The following is a 10,558-nucleotide window of genomic DNA, read 5'->3' as shown; positions in this document are numbered from 1 at the left end:
AAACGGACCCTGAAGGCGAAGCAGATATGGACCGAGAAGAGGAAGAAGTCAGAGTCAGAAGTACGATGCCAGAAAAGAAATGAGTCACGTGTATGTACACTGATGTGTGTGTGTGTGTGTGTGTGTGTGTGTGTGTGTCACAGTAAAAAGAACGACTCAGGGATTTAAAATGAGATCTCAGGCCCCTCTTTATCCGCCCAGCTCCGTGGCCCAGATACCGCTGCAAACCCCCCCCCGCCCAAAACCGCTCTTCTTTTGCAACGTCTGTGGGCACATGGGGAGAAAAAGTTTTCCACCCCCCCCCCCACGCGGGGGAGACGTGTCCCCAACAAATCCAGGCCTGAACACAACGGCGGTCCAACGCAAGGTGGGGAGAAGGGAAAAAGTCGTTGCCTTAACAACCAAAATCACACGAGAGCTGCAGGACGTCGGCTCGCACTCCCCCCCCCCCCAACCCCCCCCCGGCCAGAGATGTTGGTGCCAAAAACGCGCCGTTCTTCTTCCAAAAAGGCAAAAACCTGGACCTTTGCCCAAAAATCACCTCTCAGCGGCACAATTCCGACTACGGGCGGGAAACAAAAGGAGGAGCTCGATGAGTTTAACGTGAAGGGGGGGGCGGGGAGGGGGGGGGGTCAAAAAAAAATAAATAAGGCTTCTTGTTCCACTTTTTCCATCGAGAAAACCGAACGAGCATCAGAGCCGACCAGCTCCCAACACCTTTCGCTTTTCCCCCGCCCCCGCCCCCTCTCCACCCCGAACAAACACTCCCTCCCACCCCCTCCTCCCCCCCCCTCCTCCCCCCCCGCCCCCCCCCCCCGCCCCCATCCCCTCCGCCGCGGGCCTGTCAGACGTGGGTCTGCATGCGCTTCTGCAGCGGCCGGGTGAGGTCCGAGTTCTGCGAGGACGACTGGGAGTAGTGCGAGGAGGACGAGGCCGACGCCTTGCTGTCCTTGTCGAAGTGCACGTAGGCGTCCGGCTTGCTGCAGCTGCTGACGCTGCTGTCGCACTGCGTGTCCACGAAGGAGCCGGAGTCGCTGAGCGAGCCGCGCTGGAACTCGCGCTCGCACAGCTCGATGGAGCTGCTGCCCGTGCCCAGCACGAAGCGCTGGCTGTAGTCGTAGAGGCGGTTGGGGCCCGCCCCCAGCGTGGAGTAGATGTTGGTGAAGGACATGCCCGTCGGCACGCGCTGCTTGCCCAGGGTGGCGGCGCCGCCCCCGCCCCCGCCGCCGCCGCCGCCGGCGCCGGGGTTCCGGGCCTCGGCGGACTGGCTGCCCGCCAGGGTCGGCGTGTGGTGCTCCTTGAAGGTGTTGACGCTGTAGTAGCCGTTCGTAGGGTCCTGCGGAAAATAAATAAATAAAATAATAAATCAACGTCGTTTATGTTAATAAAGGACAAATAAGGCGGAAAGGAACGCCGCCCCCTTGGTTGCGTGCGTTTACGCGTTGTTTTCTCAAAGCGCAGCAGGAAGCCAAGGTCAAACCGGCAATCATTACCCCTCCAAATTCTAAATAAATAAGGAAGCTCAGCGCTAGGATTCAGCTCAGCCCCCAATGCTAACCTTAAAATCATGTTTCTCGTTAATTAAGCGGGGGGGCCTTCCGTGATTCACAGCCTGGCATCCCGACGTGTCACTGCAGAGTTCTCGCACAGAAGCCCGGCTTTAATTGGACCTGAACGGATTGCGGCGTCTGTGATTTCATGTTCGCACCGAAATGGCTTCCGATGCTACAGCTGTGTCTGTTTGTCTGCTGAGCTGCAGGCACCGTGCTGTTGCTAAGAGTCCATTTAGGGCACCAGTGTGTGTGTGTGTGTGTGTGTGTGTGAGTGAGTGAATGTCAAGCATAGCGAGCATGGCGGCAGATCCAAAAGGAAGAAAGCTCCTAATGGGGCGAGCGAGAGAGGGAAACCTGAGAAGGTTCTCGTTAGGCTCGACATCATCAGGCCCCTCGTCTCTTGTTCAGTTCCCCCCCCCCCCCCCTCTGCTCCCGCCTGGTGCGCGCCGCCATTAACTAGGATCAAAAATTCCCTCCCCGGGGGGGGCAGGTAAGCACGCAAACAGAAGCACACTCCAGGGAGCCCACGGACAAAAGGGACTAATGAACGGGTCAGGGTTTGTTTCCGTGGCGCTGATTAGCTGCGCTGTGTTTCAGGGACTCGACAGACACGTCGACCTCACACACAGGGGGGCTGGGGGGGGTCAGAATGGCGGCATCATCTTTGTGGAAAACAAACCACAGGCAACAGCACAGGTCAGAGGTGAAATAAACACCCACTGAGGAAAAATCCGTTGTGATTGATTTACATGAAAAGTGTCTTCTGCGAGGAGTCTTAATCTTGCAAAAAAAAAAGAAGATTCAAGGACAGACCAAAGTGTGTTTTATGATAAAACGGAGTCTAATTTTTGGTTTATGTAATATGCCGTCGTGAATGTAACTTCTTGTGATACTGTGGTAGTGAAATGTGAGCAAAGCAACAGCAATATTTAGTTTTAAATACCCAAAAGTGAAAAGAATATTAATCCAATGTCATGTCACAGTTTACCAAAAATCACTTCACCTCATTTCATTTCATCCGATATCTCGGTGACATTTTCACAATTAGCACATCAATTCCTGACTTATTGCCGTAAAGGTGTTTTAAAGTGAAACCTTTTTGACAAGACAAATCCTAAAAAAGATCCTCTCTGAATCCCGGAGGTGCCCGACGATGAATTCAAAAGGCCTCGTCTGCACAGGCTGATCCATTCACTGACGTTCACTCATCCATTAATATCTGTACAGTCAGTTTTATTTGAGCCTATTCATTGAACCCTGGCATCACTGAATCAGACACCATTTGGTTGGATCCGACCGCCATTTCGCTCTTTTTTTTTTTTCTAGCTTAAAGAGCACAACAGCATAGATTGATATTTTAAAAGGGGACATTTTACTGATGGCTAATTTGCTGGTGCCAGCTGCATAATATTGTTGAGACTAATACAGAGACCCTGAGGGTTAATGATGTCTGACGGGGTGTGATTTAAATAGCGCGATGAGCCCTCATGCTGAATTAGCAAAACGCATGTTTCCAGGTACAGATTACGCACATCCGTGTGTTTCTGTGTTGTCTCCGGAGACGTTTCACCCTGCTGGGGAGGGATCGAGTGTCTAAACCGTGCCGCTGGGACTTCACCAGCACACCTGTAACACTTAAAATGGTTGCATGAATCCCATTTGAAGCTCAGATCTAGACTTGGATTAGTTAAGGAGGGCGTCTGCAGGTGTGTTTTAGGGAAAGAAAGAGTTGACGATAAGCATATTCCAGTATGTAATAATCTCTAAAAGGGGTTAGAAATCCTGCTGAGATTCTACCTATAAGTCCTTTATGTCTTTTATAGAACTACATTCTCATCTGTACGATGTAGGTCCAACCAACCTCTTTTTCATTGAACCACTTTTAATGAGACAAATTAATACAAGTCAGACCTGGGCTTTGGTTTCATCCCCTTTAAATCACGCCCACTCAGTGAGACGTGTTCCTCCTTTTTGCTCCTTAAGTCCCAGAGTGGATGAAGGTCTAAAAAGTGGCCCCTCTCACTCGTACCTTGATGTGCTGATACTCCTTCTCTTCCTCCTGCAGCACCTCCAGTTGCTTCAGCACAGACTCCTGCTGGAACTCTCCTCGCTCGACCTGCTGATCAATGGAGTGAGGCACATGCAAAGAGTCTGTGAGGCTCACGGAAATCGTTCCCGTCGGAGGAGAATTCGGGGGGGGGGGGGGGGGGGGGGGGAAGAAATGGATTTTACTTTCATCACTAATTCTTGTTTTAATATCAGTCGAGATGTTTCACCTCCACTCGGGGCTGGCAGAGAGCCTTAATAATTCATAGGTGAGTGTATTTAATATATCTTAACAGAATGCAGAGGTGTAGGGTCGCTACGGGAAGCTGATTTTTTTTTTTTTTCCCAGCACTTACACGAATTACCAACTCTACTTTTGAAAGAAAATTGTAAAACCTCTCACTGCAAATAGCCCGAGCCCTGAAGCAAGCGACATGAAAACCAAACACCGGAGCAGTTCTGAGGAGGAAACCGCTCTTTGTGTGTCTAGAAGGAACGTGCATACAGAAGTACGCCCACTGTGGGATCTGCATGCTTACAATGCACCGGGGTCTGTTCTGCTGATTGGACGAGGGGCACCAATCAACACAGCCTTGAAAACATTATTACATAGACAACCGTAATGCTTTTCTTTTCTTCCATTAGCCAAATAAATGAACACGATCTACACTATTATTAATTCCACCGAAAATACGATGTATGAACAGTAACGTGCATTTATTATTTTAATAATAGCTTAACAGACTATATATATATATTCATACACATTTTCTAGGAGCGGAAAGTAGTATGTTGCGACACTCACACTCACCATCAGTTGTTTCATGGAGGTGTGCTCGTCGTTGTCTCGCGCCGCGTTGTGGTCTTTGTGCACAATCTCCACCCGGATGTCGTTTTTCGCCGACACGACTCCTTTCAGATCTGGCAGGAAACAGGCGACGCGCGTACCTCAGTAAGCCGGACAAACACCAATCTGCATTTTGTTTGACACTATAATTTCCCCTCAGTGCCGTTTGCGGTATCGCGGAACTTAGCAGAGATCCCCGGGGTTTGGTTGGTGAGAGCTCCCCCCTGGTTTCACCCCCCCCCCACCCCCCCGAAACAAACAGTACACAATACACAGCATTATCAATCATTCCTTTCCTGCCAACACAAGATAATGTGTAATAATAATGTAATAAATAGTAATAATATTTTTTTTTTCTGCATACACGTGCACTCTCACACAAGCCTTCTCACTAGGGGGGGGGGGGCCCATTCTGTGTGGGGCAATGCCGATGATACTGTCATATAACAAGGTCTTACTTTCTGTCTTAATTTTGCTTGCAAGGTCTCTCTGGTGAGCACAGATGGAGACGGGCAGTGAGGGCATAACCAGGTGCGCTTCCTCTGTAGTATACAGACAATAGACATGCTGAAGGGACCAGTAGCAACAAATCGGGTCGGTGGACCGCCTGTCTCCAACCTGAGTCACTTGGTACATGGGTGGGTGGCAGTGAACGCAGCGCGGGATGCAAATAGCCTCAAAAGCCAATGCGTGGCCAGACGGAGATTGCATGAAATGAGCCCTTATAACAACACGGGGTATTTCTGCACCACGAGAAAAAAAAGAAGTGCATCACAGTGAGTGATGTGATCTTCCACTCAGCCTGACGCTCGCATTTGTTTTTTTTCTCCAAAAAAACGTCACAAAGAAGTTGACAGCAAAAATGAATACAAGCAGATTAATGAAAACAATATCGACATTAAATAGATGGACTTTTTGTTTTTCCCGTCAGGCCCCGCGGCGCCACCCGGTGCTCGCATGCTTCGGTGGGTGAAACGGGGGCAGGGGGGTGGGGGGGGGGAGGATACGTACTTCTCTGGGCGCGGGTGCAGCAGAACGCTCCGATGGTACCCATGATGACTATGAGGGCCACAAAGGCTCCCACGGCGATGCCGATAATCACCGCAACCGGGAGGGACTCTGCAGAGAGCAACACAGAGAGAGAGAGAGAGAGGGGGGGGGGGGGTGTCCTTCTATGAGATACAGCAAACACCTCAAGTTCATGTTCATGTTGATTGGCACACAGGGTGGGGAATAGAGAAGGGGGCACAACAGAAAGGTATCACCCGTGTTCATCACCGAGGGCAAACATGGCGCTTACCTTCGTGTCGCTGTCGCGCAGTGAGACCGCCCGTCTCATAACGTTGAATTTACACTCATTTAAGGCTAATGGAGGCTTTTCACCAAGGTCTTTTATTTTAATTGATTAGAGTACAAGAGTGTGTGTGCATTAGTTTTAGGCATAATCATGTTTGTGTGTTTCCCGGAGGACGTTATAGTGCATTTGCGACGGGGAATGGATTAAACCTGCATCCATATGCTGCTCCATCATTAAAGGTTCTCATTAAGGCACACTTTAATGGCCTGAGTTACCAGCCCACGTTTTATGACCTCCTAGCATTTAAAAAAAAAAACAACCAAGAGCTCTTCCTACACCATTAAAGTGTGTTTAATGTCCTCATTGATCAACGTCACTTTCACATAAGCAGCTTATAATTCATCATTTGCGATGAGTGGATGGAAAACACGGCCTCCCTCGCGGCCGAGGGGGGAAAAGGTCAACAGGAGGATGGTACTCAGTTTCTGAGCAATCGAGACATTTAGTTTGTCTCCATTTAACATAAAGACAGCAGTAGGCACAGTGTGTGTTTTTTATTCAGAGTGCACTGTGCGCTCTGGGTCACCAGTTCAGGACCCCAGGGAGGAGGAAATAATGTTAACCCAGAACACTAATTTGTTGGATCTGTACCTACAGAATGTCATCCTCATACTAACTTTACATCAAAGGTTTTGTGTTATCGGCAGTTTTCATTTCAAACACCACTTTATTTAGCTATTTAGATGTCATTTCTAATTCAAATCTATGTCCGCGATGCACACAAAACATCTGGAAAAACACAGCCACGCGATCTGAAGAAGAGGAAGGCGGGGGTCTGTCGAACCTTGGCGCCCACCTTGTTCCTTAAGGCGTATGATCTCCGTGTCCGAGCCGAAGCTGTTCCACGCCGTGCAGTTGTAGATGGTCTGGAAGTCGGCCGGCACGATGTTGCTCATGGTCAGCGTGGAGATGACGCCCTCCTCGGTGGTCACCGTCTCCACGGTGTAGCGGCCGGACGTCCCGGACTCCAGCACGGTCTCTTTCCAGGACCAGGCCTGAGGGGAGAGACGACGGGGGGGGGTGATGACGTTGTTTAAGGGCACACGATGAGGTTCACGCATCTCGCAAGTATCTCGAAAACTATCGACGTTCGTGCTCCCAGGAGGTGAAATGCCAATTAAAGGGAAAAAAGCTCGCTGTGGCTCCACAGAGCTGTAAGCATGGCTGCTGACTCTCTTGTTATTAGGAAACACAATCATTTGACAGTATTCATTATCACTTTTCTTAAGTTCTACATGCTTTCTTTTAAAAACTACAGTCGGCACGTTTTTCTCCTGTCAAATGTGAACAGGCTGCATCAACATGAGCTGCAGATAACATTGACACATGGCGGAGCGGAGCCGGAGCGGAGCCGGAGCGGAGCCGGATTGGAGCCGGATTGGAGCCGGATCGGAGCCGGATCGGAGCCGGATTGGAGCCGGAGCGGAGCCGGATTGGAGCCGGATTGGAGCCGGATTGGAGCTGAGGGCCGAGCGAGCGAAGCCGGCGGGTTGTTCCATCGGTGGAGTTTTTCTATCACTGCATGTGTGCGTTCGTTGGAGCGCGTTAATGGTGCTAACCAGCGATCGATAACAATATGTTCTTGGATGGTTGCGGCGCCGTGTCAGGAGGTTTTATGTTGCTAACTCCCAAAAAATGACCGCGAGTAGATAGTGTGGTACATTAATAAAAGGACAACCGTGTGTAACGGTGTTTGGGCAGGAGCGCCGTGATTTAGAGGGAGGAATCAGACGGACGTCCATCTATTACAGAGATTATGAAAATGTTAACAGTGTGTTATAGTTGAAATGTTGCTGTTAACTGGCTGCTGTTCATTTATGTTTAACAAGCTGCCACTTCACTGAGAGCATCTGGAGACTGAGCTAATAGATGGATGCAAATAGTATGCCGTGTAGGCAGCTCTCTCCTAAAACACGTTTTTAGAAATGACCACACGTGGCTTTTTGGATTCGGCTGTTGGGAGACTGACTGTGAGCAATGTGAATGGATAAGAGACACTGGAATGTCTCCATCCATGTTCATTACAAAGCATTTAACATTGGCATCTCTTTAATAGACAGACGGCACCACAAACAGGAATATGTTTGTAATCTTTGAAGAGCCTAATAGGTAAAACACAATAGTCACCTTAGTTGTTAGAATACTGTTAATTGACTTCAATAAGTCAATGTTATAAAGACCAAAACCCTTTGTGGTGCTTGGCCACATGAATTCCATTTGACTTGACATGAGTAAGTGCTGTATATACCTCAACGTTTGATATTGGCGTAGACACAAAGCAAAACACAACACTGTAAATAAAAATCTTTGGATTCAAACATTTAAGACCCACCGGCCCCCTTCTCTAATAAACCCGATATTAATTATGTGGCTAGTTAATGCTGGGCATCAATATAATAAAAGCACACATTGGATGACAAAGTATGCCAATTAACCACATTCGTATGCAAACACACACACACACACACACACACACACACACACACACACACAGACACACACAGACACACACACACACACACACACACACACACACACACACACACACACACACACACACACACACACACAAATGAATAATTAGCACAACGCGAGCCCAGGGAGCGGGCTGTTTGTATAAGGTCCATCAATCTTAATGGGTTCATTGCTAACGGAGCACAAGTGTGCATCAAATGGGCAAATGGCAGTTCAGACGGCGTAACAGGGACCACCTCCTCACACGGCCGCTACGTTCTCCGACTCATCTCCACGCGCGTGTGTGTGTGTCGTTAACTGATCAATAATGCAGCCGGGCGTCATATCAATAGCTCGAAGGGTGCTCATTATTCTTTAATCTAAGTCGCATCGTTCGAGGAGACGAGGGATGAGATCAGAACTCAACGGGGTCTCGTGTGCCGTGTACTCACGATGCGGTCCGGGGGGGGCGTGCTTCGGATGAAACATTTGATCTGTCCCTTTTCTCCGTGCAGGGCTTGCTGGGTCTGTGTGCTGGAGATGGTGGGGGGACCTGGGGAGAAGAACAACAATTTTAAAAAAAAAGGGTTGAAAGTGGTACGTTATATCCTAGTCGCTCTATCTCGTGTTCAGTCATTGGGGGGGGGGGGGGTAATGTATAGCAGTGCAATAGTAAACATGCCTCGAGTTTGGGGCCCGGAGCCCATTGTGGATCAAGAATTTGTTGATTTATGGCGGGCTTGATGTCTCTGGTGGAGATAACCGTCGCTGGAGAGAGCTACGGCGCTTCTCTGGAGCACAATCAGCACGACACAGATGGAAGGAGGAAAAAATGCCATCTTGGGGAGATAACACACTTGTCGCAGTGTATCACCTGATTCAATTTGATTTAACCCCGGTATGAACAGCTTGGAGTGAAAAAAAAAAAGCCCCAGGTTTCTACGCAGCACAAACAATTAAAAAGATAACGTCCGTCAAGAGGTTAAAAAAAGAATACAGTGGGTTCTATTTCATTTTTTAGGTACCATGGTGTGTTTAAATTCAGGTTTCTATAATAATTTAAGAGTAAATGGAATGGCTTCATTGGAATTCTAAATGATCCAAACAGGGTGAGATCAATCAGCACGAGATGCAGGAACGGACTTTGAGTCACTCTGTCCAAACCTCCATCAGGCTCAACAAACCCCCCCCCCCCCCGGCTGACACCGGTCCTGCTGCCGCGTTGCTCCTCCCGACATGCCATCCAGTGTAAGTGACACTTTGAGTGGGGATAAGTGCCTGATACAAACCCACTTCAACACGCCCCCCAAACTATCCTTTTAAGTGCGTCTCAGGCGACGGCTGAGGTTAAAAACGCGGGTTCGAGGGGGGGGGGGGGGTGAGTGAGTGAGGCAGTCTTGATTAGTGAGCCAGCTTCCCTCGGCTTCCCGCTCTCCGCCATCTCTCTGACGATACATAATTGCAGTTTATTACCTGTCTCTTATTAAAATGAATTAGCATTTTAATGAGGCTTTGCCAGATGGCGTCTTGGTGAGCTACTGGAGGGGGGGGGGGAGGGGCTGCAGGGCTGCTACTGCCGTGGGAGTCAATGCTGGAGATGAATTAAAGAAACAAATATTGACATCTGTTCACCTTCTTTTTCCCGGTTTGTCAACACGACTCTGTTTGTGTACACGGCTGTGCCGTAGTTCACGAGAGGACGACACGGACACTAAAGAAAATGAAAACAAAATGACGCCCGTACATCTGGAATATCGCCGCTGCGACACGTCGCCGTCAGATTGGAACACATTCTGATTATTAAGAGCCCTCTACACCGCCCCCCCCCCCCCCCACTTCAGAAACCCACCGGCTTGTCCCTCTCACTCGTGACGGCTGGACGTGGTTCGGCTGTCAACAAACAGGCAACACCAAGTGTTTACAGGCCGCTGAAGCCGTGGTCGCGGCGAAGGGAAGCATCTATTCAGGGGATCAGGGCTGCAAAACGAGGAATATAATTAGATCGCTTTATCTCGCCGGCTCAGGCTGGGTTGAAAGTACGTGCGCTCGCCGCTGCCCACACTGTGTGATCTGTGAGCACAGACACGTTGGTAGCCGGAGGGGGGGGGGGGGGGCGGGGGGGTTGGCACTACAAAATCAATGTTCGCAGCACGGGAGGTAATCAGAATGTTGGGCCCGATGTGTCACTCGGGTCCTTGGAGGAGGTGTTAACTCTGGGGTGGACATTGCTATGAGGTTCACATTTACAGCCGAGACTGAGAGCTCGACATTCACTCGCTACCTCATGCTGCTTGTTTGATT

General features: G+C 49.5%; 1 protein-coding gene across 1 annotated transcript; it reads right to left on the bottom strand.

Moving 5' to 3' along the window:
- Positions 1-831: 831 nt before the first annotated feature.
- On the bottom strand, positions 832-8,810 carry LOC134102896 (kin of IRRE-like protein 3; the record flags this gene model as incomplete). The annotated part of the gene is made up of 7 exons (XM_062560522.1): positions 832-1,336; positions 3,583-3,669; positions 4,411-4,520; positions 4,905-4,988; positions 5,458-5,565; positions 6,600-6,798; positions 8,710-8,810. Coding segments are annotated over 7 exons (1,181 nt in total), but the record flags the coding sequence as incomplete, so codon positions are not given.
- Between the last annotated feature and the right edge of the window lie 1,748 nt (positions 8,811-10,558).

This window comes from Pungitius pungitius, unplaced genomic scaffold (genome assembly GCF_949316345.1).
Source record: "Pungitius pungitius unplaced genomic scaffold, fPunPun2.1 scaffold_168, whole genome shotgun sequence".
NCBI classification, from domain to species: domain Eukaryota; kingdom Metazoa; phylum Chordata; class Actinopteri; order Perciformes; family Gasterosteidae; genus Pungitius; species Pungitius pungitius.
This window is presented reverse-complemented; position numbering and strand designations above follow the sequence as displayed.